This window comes from Heloderma suspectum, chromosome 2 (assembly GCF_057233095.1).
Source record: "Heloderma suspectum isolate Gila_16-S chromosome 2, 16-S_ref, whole genome shotgun sequence".
NCBI lineage: Eukaryota > Metazoa > Chordata > Lepidosauria > Squamata > Helodermatidae > Heloderma > Heloderma suspectum.
Window position 1 is genome coordinate 134,817,696 of NC_139459.1, and position 13,810 is coordinate 134,831,505.

At 43.9% G+C, this 13,810-nt stretch overlaps 2 protein-coding genes across 7 annotated transcripts in view; one reads left to right on the top strand and one right to left on the bottom strand.

The window, feature by feature from the left end:
- The window catches only part of LOC146352782 (purpurin), a 28,974-nt gene extending 26,693 nt beyond the window's left edge, over positions 1-2,281 (top strand). For 2 of the 4 annotated variants that reach the window (XM_084834865.1, XM_084834864.1), the window contains exon 6: positions 2,055-2,281. In XM_084834865.1, the coding sequence (XP_084690991.1) occupies positions 2,055-2,065 (11 nt within the window). In that variant the 3' untranslated portion in view covers positions 2,066-2,281. The remainder of the gene's footprint in view (positions 1-2,054) is intronic. The other 2 variants (XM_084834866.1, XM_084834867.1) reach the window with 1 other exon arrangement.
- Positions 2,282-4,937: 2,656 nt separating this feature from the next.
- IDUA (alpha-L-iduronidase) overlaps positions 4,938-13,810 on the bottom strand; it is a 68,948-nt gene continuing 60,075 nt past the window's right edge. For all 3 annotated transcript variants that reach the window (XM_084834852.1, XM_084834851.1, XM_084834853.1), the window contains 3 exons: positions 9,687-9,763; positions 8,202-8,302; positions 4,938-6,738 (listed from right to left, as the gene is read on the bottom strand). In XM_084834852.1, the coding sequence (XP_084690978.1) occupies positions 6,641-6,738; positions 8,202-8,302; positions 9,687-9,763 (276 nt within the window). In that variant the 3' untranslated portion in view covers positions 4,938-6,640. The remainder of the gene's footprint in view (positions 6,739-8,201; positions 8,303-9,686; positions 9,764-13,810) is intronic.

The window sequence follows — 13,810 nt, forward strand, 5'->3', positions numbered from 1 at the left end:
GACCTCCAGGGCTTCTTCAAGTGGGAACTCAGGGTCTGATTACACATTGTTGCTTGTAACAGACCCCTCCCCTTATTCTCTTTTTCTTAAAAGCCACTTTGGGGAGGACACAATTGGGAGCAGAGGAACAACATGGGCAGGGGGTACTAAACCTATTTCCTGCCCACTGTTTCTTCACTTCGTATCGCTCTCTCACCCCACAGGGCCCCAAACCTATGTTTGCAAAGGCAAACATGCATATAACACTACAATACAGTACAAAGACTGAGCAATCCTAGAGCCCCTAGACAGCGTCTGGGGGGGCAATAGGATACTTTGGATTCCTGGATCCAAGGTTGCAGACAGCACTCTGACCTTGGACCTAGGAATCTGCGCTCACTGCCCCCCGCCGCCCCCCCCCCCCGCAGCTGGCCCAGAGAGAACAGCACCAGCTGCCTCTCCAGGGTTCCAAAAGCAACCTCAGAGAGGAGGCAAAGGGTGTGTTCTGACGGGCAGGGAGGGAAGGGGACTGGAGAGGCCGGCTTACACGGTATCCTGAGGCCTCTCCAGCCTCCTTCCTTCCCACTCTGAGACGGCCCAGCTAGATGGGCAAAACACCCTGTCTGGCTGAAATGCAGGGCAGGAAGAGCAGCAGAGGTGAGGATCACCTCTGCCACACCTCCCACTCCGCGCTGGATACCTGTAAGCCTGCAAGTTTGGAATCTTACTAGCACTGAGGACGCAGTCAATAGGACTGTGCCCTAAATATAACATTAAAAGACATTATCCAAAATTATTGGTCCTTACACAGGCACAAATATACATTACTTAATAAATAGTAAGTCTGTTCTTAATACACAAATTCACATATATAGTATGTTATGGTCTACGTTGACCCTCCTTTCCAGATGATGAATTAATCTAGGCTGTCAGCTTGTGGTTGTTTACTGTGTGCTGTGTTGAAGTTGACAGGGAAGAACATGTCTATTTGTGAATGCTGACAATGGCAGATTTACCGCTAGGGAGGGCAAATTGGTCCATTTCTTTTTCTCCCAGACCCAGATTTTTTAAAATCTCAAGTCTTTCATGAAGCAAATTCTGGATTTGGGCAAATTCTTATCCAAAAGGGAAATTCTCTCCCATCCCTACTTCTACAGCAGCATCCTAATGGTTGACTTTACTATTATTATATTTGGCTTAAACACTCAGCCCATTCTGATAACTGAGTTTTATGTTTTCAGAACTTCTTATGCAGGGCCAGACCAATGGTCAAACTAGTCTAGCACTTGCTATACAACAGCAGCCAACCAAATGCCCTTGGGAATGCCAAAAATGGAACAAGATAAAAGATAGCCATCTGCTGTTGCTTGCCCTCAGCGTTTGGCGGTCAAGGATATACTGCCTCTGAATGTGGAGGCTGCATTTAGTTTATATAGCTAGTAGCCATTCATAAGCCTATCTCTATGGATTTGTTTAAGCCAGGCGTAGACAGCATGGGCTGCATCCTCCCTGCCCTTCTTTTTTGCGGCCTCTGCCACTCCCAAAATGGCTGCCACTGCACCACTGATTTGGCATCAAATTTTGGCAGTGCACAGTGGCGGCAAGGAAAAAGTTGCATTTTTGCTTTAAAACAATGCACAGTGGGTGATGCAACTCCTGGTGGGCTCCCGGGGGCAGAATTTAGCCCCCGGATTTCCAAAATTGTCCACTGCCTCCTAAGCCTTTTAGGGTGCGAGTTGTAGGCTTTTTCGCTGTCTAAACATGCATAGCATTGCACCCTTAGAAGCTGTCTAAGTGAGAGGAATTCACTTGTGATAATGAATTCTATATATTAAGCATGCCCTGTGTTAAAGGTGTACTTTCCTTTGGCTAGGAACCTACTGCCGGTTAATTTCATGGAATGACCCTGAGTTCCAATACTGTGAAAGAGAACTTACCTCTATTAACTCTTTCTGCAGTGTTTATTATGTTCTCATAACTGGAAACAAATAATCCTTGGAAATATAACAGTGCAATTGCATCCCACTTATGATGTTGCAACAACCAATGTGTGCTTATTTTGCTTGTCTCTGCAGGGGCCTGTTAAATCAAAACATCTCCGGTCCTGAGTTGGAACAGAGGCCCAGTCTCTGCATCTTGACATAGTTTGGATTACAGCTTTTTCCTCAAACACATCTAAGTGTTGGCTTGTTGTTTTTGTTTCATTTTATCACACTTGGGCGCAAAACATATTGCTTGTGTGAACTCAAAAGAACCATATTAATGTAATATTTACCAATAAATACTTTAAAGTGATCTTTTAAATTGCTTGGTTGGGCTTTGTTCACATGGGCAAAACTTCGATGATGGGTACTTCTGCGGGAGATCCGGGAGCCTTCTGGCTGTAGTCTTCTTTCCCCACAAAACAAAAGGCAGAAGTGTTTTACAAAGAACATGGGCTGCCACCAAAATGGCAGTCCTGTGTCAAGTTCTGTCCTCCCCCTCTGTTCAACTCATCCCATGTCTTGAAAATGTTATGATGCTCATTTCCCTGACCCTACCAGTAGCCGCCAATGATATGAAGCAAATATGGGGAAACACACATTGTAATGACGGCAGGAAACTGCGTAAACTGAACTGGGCATTGCAGAAGAAAATAGGGGAACTCTACATGGAGCTGCCATGTCCTTTGTAATGTTGTTCCGCCCAAATTGGACCATGAGGAAATCATTGTTAGGAGGGAACCACTGGACCTGTGTGTGGCTGCACTGTGTGTTCAACCACTGAACTGTAGCCGACAGCTTCTCAGTGAAGTACATTCAGGCCCTGGACTAGCTCCACCTACCCAGGGAGGATGGAGTGTTGCAGAACTCAGAGTCAGAGAGACCACGGAGTGAAGGAAAAAGAGATTCTTTATTTAACGTGCGGGCTTAAGGCTGGAATCATTTCCAAAGAGCCAAAAGCCCCGATTTACATCAGCACATTGTTTTTATAGATATTGTGACACATAGGAAACGGCTCCTCCTCTCCCTCCCGTGTGGGGTTGCAGTCCTCAACATTTCTACTCCTAGCACCATTGTTTATAATACAAGAAATGGGTTATAGGGTAACCATGATAAGCAGAGAACAGAAGAGAACATGATATGCAATTTGACTTAACCTTAGCCTTGCTGACAAGTCAGGAGATTTCCACATTTTTGTTTTGCTAAACAATAACTTGGCAGTAACATGAGGCTACTTAGTCTGACCCCCGATATGGCTGCTACAGGAGTACAAGAGGGTTTCCTGTTCCAGTTGAGCCTTGCTTGAGCAATGAGGTTTTCCTGAGCTCTAGTTTTTCACTCTGTGATTGGAAGGCCCACAAATCATCACTTTTAAAAACCTTTAAAAAAAAGTACAGCCTCCCCCATTGTCATGCTAAATCCCTCCTTTGCCACAACTTTAACCCCTCCACCCACTTGATGCAGGACATACTTTGCAGATGATCCCAGGACAGAGGCACCAGTTAAGTAAGGCAATCACCCTTTCCATATTTCCAGGCACATCAGACATTTCCTAAGGGGTACATGTATCTCTAGTTTCTATAAAGTACAAAGAAAATAGTCACAACACTTGCTGTCACAGTACTCAACTTTTTCTAACACAATTTAAAATATCTGTAAGAGCAGGGCTACAAAACTTGCTGTGGACTTCTCTTACCCCTCTACTGAAATATCTTTTACCCTCTTTCTTCCTAAAATGTGGAATAGTGGTTTTGTGATGGGCTTTTAAAACCAGGGGTGGCAACTTGTGGCCCTCCAGAGGTTTTTGGTCTACAAATCCCATCATCCCTCACCATTGGCTATGCTGCCTAGGGCTGATGTGAGAACGGTAGGCCAAAACATCTGGAGAGCCACAAATTATCCATCCTTACTTGTAACAGTAGCCTATCCACATGGGATCTGCTTTTCTATGGGTGGCTTCCATGCAGCTGGGGTAACATTTAAATGATATAACGGCATGGATTCCTGACCACATAATCTGTACAATCACAATACAGATAACTGGAAGACCCACATGACCAGCCCCTGCACATGTAGGGTTGGGTCATGTAAATATAACCCAGCTGCAGGGAAACTCCTCAGTACAATGACTCCCATGAGGCTAGGGGAGCATTTAAAGAGTAGCCCTGTGAGAGGACTGATTCACACAAATTGCTTAATGACTCTCGCCTGAATGTGAACTCCACTCTGCCTCCCGCCCTTAAAAATATCGCACTTGAAATTATGCTGGAGGACATAAAAGCCTGAGTGACTTGATCTGTGACAGCCCTTTCACACATGCAAATCGCCCCATGATGATGAGGTCACCAAATGATACCTATGCACACATGAACTCACCCTGAGGCACATTGGGACACATTGGAGAAGATAGCATCTCCATGACCAAACAGGTGAGGATTTAGGGGTCTGTACTCAATCTCCCATCCCAGTTTAACTCCTCTCCAAGCTAGTGCACACTGCTTGCAGCAATCCAGATCTATGGCATGATACAAGAATGAGGATACTTCCACGATTATAGCTCCACTTTAAACAGGTCACCGTTTTAGAAACTTGTGTATACAGTCATCATGGGTAGTATCCAATAAGGTCAGTGTGCGCACAGCCGGCCCTCGGTCGGAGCGCGCCCAGCCCCACCAGCCCAGCTCTGCACATGGCCCCTACCATGCGCAGCCGTAATATAGTGCTTCCGGGGGTGAGCCTGATGTGTGTGAAAATGCTAGTTTTTGGAAGGGGCAAGTTGTGCCCTTCCAGAAACCAGCCATTTCGTGTGCATCGGGGCTTGCCCCCAGAAGTGTTATATTGTGGCTGCGTGCAGACTGGGGCTGGTGAGGCTGGGTGCTAGATACTACCCCATGTTTACTCTTGATCAAGAAGCATCCAGGAATCCATGCTATGTATCAGTGATCACTTCCTCTTGTAAAGACATGCAACTCAGTCTTTATTTAAAATCTTTATTAATGCAAGATATCAAAAATTACACTTCACATCCAAGCTGAATGTTTGAATTCCTATAAATAAGAAACTAGTCACAACAGAAAATGCAAGACTATTTCTGAAAATTCATTGCTGCTCGGTATTCCATTCCTCCAGACTGTTTTTTCCAGCATGTCATTCTTCCTGTCCATTCACATTTCTTTTTTCCATTCTGTTTGTGTCTCCAGGCTATCAAGTACTGCAAGGCTTGAACCAGAGCCTCCATCAGCACCCAGGACAGGGGTGGGGACCAATGACACCTGCCTTGGACCACACTTAATTTTTTTAAAATTACCTTTAAAAAACAGCCTTTCACTTGTGTTCTGGTGCTGTGGCTTCTGGCCACTATCTTATCTCCAGTGCCCCACAAGTTGAGTCACTGTGGGTAAAAAAAAAAAAAAGTCCACCACCACTACAAAAACATGGTGGCCATCACTGGCTTGAGAGTGGCAACCTAGTGAATTCATGGCCGAGGTAAGATTTGAACTTACTTTCCTAACTCACTCTTCCACCACTCCCTATAACATTTGTCAATAAAATGACACATGTCGTTTTCAATTGCTCTGTTTTGTTAGTCAAGGATCCACAGAGCGATAGCGAGCTATCTTGGGCACAGGAGTCCATCAGGGAAAAGGTGAGAACAAAACACGAACAGCATATTCTCAGCATGGATAACATGTGAAGAAAACCACACACTTTATAGCATGGCATATCTAAGTATTTTGAGAAATAAACATTTGGATTCCCATTCCTCCCCAGCAAACTTTCATTATGTGAATAAATATTTACAGATAAACATAATCCCTGTGCCAAAAATGCCATTGCTCAGTAAGGCTGAACAACTTTGCAGGGGATTTTCCCCTTGCACAAACACTTATCTGTGCTGTATGCCATCCCTGCTGTATTCCGCTCCCAGTGAGGATGGAGGTTTATTGTCCTTAAGGCCCAGGTTTTCAAACTGTGGGCAGAGTCCCTCCCCAAATTTGTACACAACACCTAGCATGGTGTGTGTGTGTGTGTGTGTGTGTAAAACTCCAGGAAAATAATGGATCCTGAAGGAGGAGGAGCTTTCCTCCCTCCCTTTCCTCAGTGAAGATTTGGGTAGGCTAAATGCTTCCTGAGGGGACCCTCACTGATCCACACTGGATTTGTGGGAATGATTATATCATCAAGGACCTATCCATGATGATATTTTGACACCTGAGCTGGAAAATATGAATGGTGCACCTGTGCCCACACCCTCAGAGCAAAAAGGCAGTAATAAATTAATTAACAAATATGCTACCCTTTAATGGCACCTAAATTCTGCTGCCTGAGGTGACCATTTCATTTTATTTAATGATAGGGCCAGCCCTGCCATTATCTCACTCTGATCTGGAAAGAGAGGAGCTGAGCAGGAGCTACGGTTCTGTTTGAATGTTTCCTTGTGATTGCATTGCAGGAGCTTGCATTGCATTGCTTGGAGATGTTATCTGCGAGAATCTCCACATATTATTGGTGGGAGGAATGGCTGGTTTGAGGGAGCTTAGAAAATAAAGTTTAGAAGGAAATGGGCTGGGGAGAGGGAGTTTGTCAAAGGGTAGGAGAATCGCTGCTTAAAGGGCTGTAGCTTGCATATTACAAGACATTCATCTGCAAACCGCAGGCTTAAATTTTCTTGCTCCTTCTTAGGATGCTTCATTGTAGTACACTGGCAGAGAAAACAGGCCTGTCCTGTCCCAGTAATCCACAGCACGCACCTTGTAAAAGCCTGTGACTGTTGTTCCTGTAAAGAAAGCCCAACATGTGTTATGTTAAGGGTCCCCAACCTTTTTAGGTTGGTGGGCACATTTGGAATTTTGAGAGAGTGTCATGGGCACTCTCATAAAATGGCTGCCTTGGGCAACTTGCTCATTCATAAAATGGCTGCCATAGTGAACATGGCCGGTCACAAAACACTCATTAGCCATGAATGGTGAGATTAAAAGAAAAATAACTTGCCCCAAACCCTAAGTACAAGGCAGAGGTGGGGCCTGAGCTCCAAAACACAAAACTACTCTTTTGAACCCAAATGAAGATGGTGCTGGAGGGCAGCACTTTGCTTTGCAGCACGCCAGCCTCCCAGTTAATATTAATAAATAAATCTTAAGAAATTGAGTTAAAACTAGGAAGGGCAGGGAGTCTGATGGGCACCAAGAGAGGTGTCTGTGGTAGATCCCAGATATATACTGAGAAAGTCTGGGGTCACCAGGCTTCCACATGTATGTTAGCAAATATACACTTAGGTTTTAAGAAATAAAAATAAAGGAGATGCTTCAACTGTCTACTCAGCCGAACATTCAGGTATAGGTACAATGCCAATCAAGTTGTGAAACTTATCATCCTGGATTATTCTTTCCTGAAATAAATATAGGTTAACTGATCTAAAGTTTCCTCTGTACGAATTTGTTGTTTGTTTTTGTTTTTTAAAAGATGATTCCTTTGAGGTTATGTGAGAAATATGTTACCACTAAAACATTTGGGAAATTCAATCTATAAATAGTGGCAGACAGACATCTAGAATTTCACTCTATTGCAATTCCCACAGGGCTGCTTCAAAAAGTGAACCTTCAAAAAGCAACGACAACAACGTATGGAAAGTGGTCCTAAATGAGCCTCCAGAGGGCCTTTGGTCCTCCATTTCACCCCTCAAAGATTAGCCTTCAGGAGGTGCATTACAGAACACTTATTAATCCCCCCTTCCCCAGTTCCAAAAGTACTTTGTGGATTTAGCACAAGAGCTTATAAAAGAGGCTATGCCAGTTTTGTGCATGCAGAATCTTTCTTGATTTCCCCTTGTTGAAACTTTCAAATCGCCAAGCTGCTTACAGAATGCTATGGTGTTTAAAAAGCAGTTTGCAGGTTCTGTTGGCCTGAGCCAACAGAACTTTTCTGGGGTGAAAAGTTCAGGTGTGCACATATGTCACTCTGAATCAGGGCCCTTCCCTGGAAAATTCTTAGATCAGTAACTAGCAACAACTCTTTAGGACTGCAGAAAGACTCTTCTTAAGGAGTTTGTCCCCCCTTCTTTTTACAAGTTAGAAAAAGATCTCAGTCTCTCTGAGAAAATGCTTTCCTTCTAAAAAAAAGATCAAATAACATCCAACACAAATCTGAAGGCATGCCAAATCTGGAGAGATCTATAGATAACTGAAAATAACCGTAATTTGTATTGGTTCTAGAATTAAAAATATAGACATTGGGCTTTACCTGGACTGTAGACCAACATTGTAAATATACTGTCTTTGACAGTGATCGTGTGGTATGCTTTCCCATCCTTCGAAAACACCACTTCAAATTTTTTCAGACACCTACAAGGAAAAACCCCAAACACATATATCACTATGGTGGCAAATGCATTGCAGTTTTCCTGCAAGGGAAGGAAATTTCCAGGGCAACGTCAGCAGGAAAAGAATCTATCTGTTCCAAAGACATGTGTCTTAAAGCAAAATGAAGCCCAATGGGCCTACGTTACACTATATGCTACAGAATTACCCATGACAGGGGATGGAATGCTTGATATCCCATTCTGAAAACGTAATTAATGTCTGCACAGGATACTCTTTGGTACATCTGAACAAAGGACTGTCTTCTATTCTTATAGAGACACTCTAAACCCCTGGTCAATAACTAGTTTTGCTGGAGGGCTTCTTTGAGTAGGATGACAGTGGCAGACCAAGCCCTCTCAAGGCCTGCTGTGGCCTTCTTGCCACAGATCTTGTTCTTCCCACAACCCTTCTACCTCTACATAACTCTTTTAGCTGTGAAAGCCACCTCCCACCCCCAGTCCTAACAGCTAAACATTCTAGGAATTGCAGGTGAAAATGGTGGAGGCACACATCTCTCAACCCCAATCCTGCAAATCTCATACAACCTAAGGAGGGAGATATATAAATAATCTCTTCCCTATACTGTACCGCTCAGGCTTGGGCTAACTGCAATATAATGCTTGAGGTTATTATGTAATCTGCCCAGAGATTTTGGCTATTGAGAGGACTAAAAAACATAGGGTAGTATCCAGTGTTAGTCTTACATAGAGCAGACCTATTGAAATGAAAGGAAAAAGGAAAGGTTCCTCCTGGGCAAGCACCGAGTCACTGCTGACTCCTAGAGGGACGCCGCTTACGCTGGCATTTTCACGGCAGACTATAGCGGGGTGGTTTGCCATTGCCTTCCCCAGTCGTGACTACCTTTCCCACAGCAAGGTGGGTACTCATTTTACCGACCTCGGAAGGATGGAAGGCTGGGACGACCTAAGACGACTACCAGGGACCCAGCTTCCGCTGGGATCGAACTCGGGTCGTGGGGAGAGTTTTGGCTGCAATACTGCCGCCTACCACTCTGCGCCACACGAGGCTTGAAATGAAATGAACTTAAATTAGTTGTGACTAACTTAAGTCTCATTCATTTCAATGGGTCTAATCTATGTAGGACTGACATTGGATACTACCTATAATACAATATAATTAATATAATATAATAAATAGGTGAGCAGGAAGCTATTGAGCTAGCTCCAGGGCTCAGCAGTCTTGAGGGTAGGGAGAGAAATTTTCCAATTGTTTATCTTGCAGCTGTGATTCATCACAGGATCTCAACTTGTAAAATGTAGAATGGCTACTAAATTAGTTTTACACTGAAAATGAATAAAACATAATTGAAAACGGAGGTTTACATTTCTTTTAGAGAGTTACCTACTTTGAACCCACACAGCTGTCATCCCACATTACCAGCACCTGTCCCTTTGTGAGACTTATGAGGCGAACGCCATTCACCTGGCAAGACAAAATAACATAGATGACATATTGCATGTACGGAAAGTGCGAGCTGAGACTTAGCTCAGGCTGTTTCATTAAAGCTAACTTATAAATTAGCTGATGAGAACTTATAAATAGATCCATTTCCAAAAGGGCAGCTGTGTTAGTCTGCTACAACAAAAATATTAAGGGTGCAATCCTATGCGCATTTAGACAGAAAAAACCTCCTGCAAGCATACATATGCGGAGATTCCTACAAGCGTCTTATAAAGTGGTTCTCCCCAGCACAGTTAAAAACAAAGCTTTTATACTTTGAATTACAAGGCACAGCTGTGGCTAGCACTGATTGGATAAAGAACACTACAAAGGTAGAAGGAATTGCAGGGTACTTCTGATTGTTTTTCTATGTGGCAGTTACAAACCAATATGTGTTAGCTGCGGGTGTGATAGGCTGTTCTGGTTTTATCCGGTTATTCTGGGGGCATTGAAGCTGGGGGCATGAATATTTCCCTTGTTTGTTTGCTTGATTATATGCAGGGCCAGTGAAAGCTAATGGCTGTTGTGTTTTTCTTCCACAATTCCCTCCTTTTGACCAAGCATCTCAAAAGAGGATGCTCTGGCCACCTGCCTTAAATTGTGATGCTCATTAGCTTTTGCACTTCTGCTTTTCTTTCCTGGCTTTTATCAAATTCTTTTAAAGCAGGTTAGGTTAAACAGCCAGGAATTTTGTTGTTGTTGTTGTTGTTGTTCAGTCGTTCAGTCGTGTCCGACTCTTCGTGACCCCATAGACCATAGCACGCCAGGCCTTCCTGTCCTGCGCTCTCTCCCGGAGCGTGCTCAAGTTCATATTCATTGCATCCGTGATGCTATCTAGCCATCTCATCCTCTGCCGTCCCCTTCTCCTTTTGCCTTCAGTCTTTCCCAGCATCAGGGTCTTTTCCAGGGAGTTTTCTCTTCGCATTAGGTGGCCAAAATATTGGAGCTTCAGCTTCATTATCTGTCCTTCCAATGAGCACTCAGGGTTGATTTCCTTTAGGATGGACTGATTTGACCTCCTTGCAGTCCAGGGGACTCGTAAGAGTCTTCTCCAGCACCACAGTTCGAAAGCATCAATTCTTCGGCGCTCAGCCTTCCTTATAGTCCAGCTCTCACAGCCATACATTACTACTGGGAAAACCATAGCTTTGATTAGACGGACCTTTGTCGGCAAGGTGATGTCTCTGCTTCTTACTATGCTGTCTAGGTTGGCCATAGCTTTCCTCCCCAGGAGCAAGCGTCTTTGAATTTCATGGCTACAGTCACCGTCTGCGGTGATCTTGGAGCCCAAGAAAGTAAAATCTGTCCCTGCTTCCATTTCTTCCCCTTCTATATGCCAGGAAGTGATGGGGCCAGATGCCATGATCTTAGTTTTTTTAATGTTGAGTTTCAAACCAGCTTTTGCACTCTCCTCTTTCACCCTCAACAAGAGGCTCTTGAGATCCTCTTCGCTTTCTGCCATTAGGGTGGTATCGTCTGCATATCGGAGGTTGTTGATAATTCTCCCGGCAATCTTAATTCCGACCTCTGATTCATCCAACCCGGCATTTCTCATGATGTACTCTGCATATAAGTTAAATAAGCAGGGTGACAATATGCAGCCTTGTCGTACTCCTTTCCCAATTTTGAACCAATCGGTTGTTCCATGTCTGGTTCTTACTGTTGCTTCTTGACCCTCGTACAGGTTTCTCAGGAGACAGGTAAGGTGGTCTGGTACTCCCATCACTTTAAGAATTTGCCACAGTTTGTTGTGATCCACACAATCAAAGGCTTTAGCGTAGTCAATGAAGCAGAAATAGACGTTTTTCTGGAATTCTCTTGCTTTCTCCATGATGCAGCGAATGTTGGCGATTTGATCTCTAGTTCCTCTGCCTCTTCTAAACCCAGCTTGTACTTCTAATAGTTCTCGGTTCGCATACTGCTGAAGCCTAGCTTGTAGGATTTTGAGCATCACCTTGCTGGCATGTGAAATGAGCGCAATTGTGCGGTAGTTTGAACACTCTTTGGCGTTGCCCTTCTTTGGAATTGGAATGTAAACTGACCTTTTCCAGTCTTGTGGCCACTGTTGAGTGTTCCAGATTTGTTGACATATTGAATGCAGCACTTTAACAGCATCATCTTTTAGGATCTTAAATAGTTCGGCTGGAATACTGTCATCTCCGCTAGCTTTGTTGTTACTAATGCTTCCTAAGGCCCACTTGACTTCACTCTCTAGGATGTCCGGCTCAAGTTCAATGACCGCACTATCATGGCTATCAGGGACATTCAGATCTTTCCTGTATAGTTCTTCTGTGTATTCTTGCCACCTCTTCTTAATCTCATCTGCTTCTGTTAGGTCCCTGCCTTCTTTGTCCTTTATCATGCCCGTCTTTGCACAAAACGTTCCCTTGAGATCTCCAATTTTCTTGAAGAGATCTCTAGTCTTTCCCATTCTGTTGTTTTCCTCGATTTCTTTGCATTGTTCATTTAAGAAGGCCTTCTTGTCTCTCCTTGCTATTCTCTGGAACTCTGCGTTCATTTGGGTATATCTTCCCCTTTCTCCCTTGCTTTTCGCTTCCCTTCTTTCGTGAGCTACTTGTAAAGCCTCATCAGACAGCCACTTGGCTTTCTTGCATTTCTTTTTCTTTGGGACGGATGTCGTTGCTGCCTCCTGAACAATGTTACGGACCTCTGTCCATAGTTCCTCAGGCACTCTGTCTATCAGGTCTAATCCCTTAAATCTATTCCTCACCTCCACTGTATATTCATCAGGGATATGATTTAGGTCATACCTGAACGGTTTAGTGGAATTTAGTGGAATTTAGCCAGGAATTTAGTAAAGCACAAAAATAGCTGTAGAGAGTCAGTAGAAACGGAGTCTCCCCAAATACAAGAAACAGGATGCATTTATACAAACTGTTAGTAGGAGAACAAAGAATATGCACTACACATACTCAAGAGCTAATTCAACTTAGCAACAGCCTTATCAGCACAGCTACATTCTTCAGGGATGAGCTACTTTGGTGGACAGGAATTTCTGGCTTATAATTAGCAAGTTACAATTACCTTCTCATGGTCAGACACATACACATTCTCTCAATCCCATCAGGCACCTTGCCTGAACCAAACTACTTACAAGGCTTAGTCAGGCTTACTTTCACAGTCTTCTATTTGAGCCTATGAGGCTCCACATCTCTGTATATTGTTATCAGCTGTTTAATCTCTTTATTTCTCTGTTTCTGTTACATCTTTCTTTGCATTTTAGTGACCGCCTGGTATAGTTCATCTTTATGTATAGATTTAGTAGTAGATTGAATACAACGTTTAATCAAGGCAATGATACATGGAATACAACAATACAAATAACAATAATGCTTATTACGTTGCACATTTTGCTAAGTGGCTGTTTCTGGTGGATCCAGGTAATAGGGTTTAATCTTTTCAGTCAGATTCAATGGGGTTTGGATCATTGGTATGCCTTCGTGGGCTGGCACATGGCTGCAGATCTAGCAGCTGGACACCTTTAAGTCTACTTGAATCTGGTTCACTACTTTCAGGACAGGGTTCTCTGCTTTCAGACAACTAAAGATGCTCAGCAGGAATAGGATGCAGGTGGGCCACATCGTGAGAATGTGCCTGTGATGGAGGCTGAGACAACTCTTTCTTCACTAACATGTGCTAGGCTCACTGCTAGGCTTACGCTCACCTTGGCAGCAGGCACTTGGCTCTCTACTGGTCCCTTAGAGGTGGCTATTCTGTTACTCAGAAGAGGCTTAAGTGCCCAAAGTCTAAGAAAATCACACACAATAGCAGGAAAAAGGCAACAAGCCAGCTCCACGATGGCAACCTGAGATGTTCTTCCCTTTTGGGTCTGAAATAACCCAAAGGGCTGATGAACTCTGTGTTTGGGCACATCTAGAATTGTCTGGTTCTGGGGAGTGTCCTCTCCAGTGGGCAACACCTTTTTGCACTGGGATGTGGGGATCCAGGTAGGGTGCCCTTACAGCTTCACAGCGATGTGGGTGGTCAACAGCACCTGATGGGGTCTTT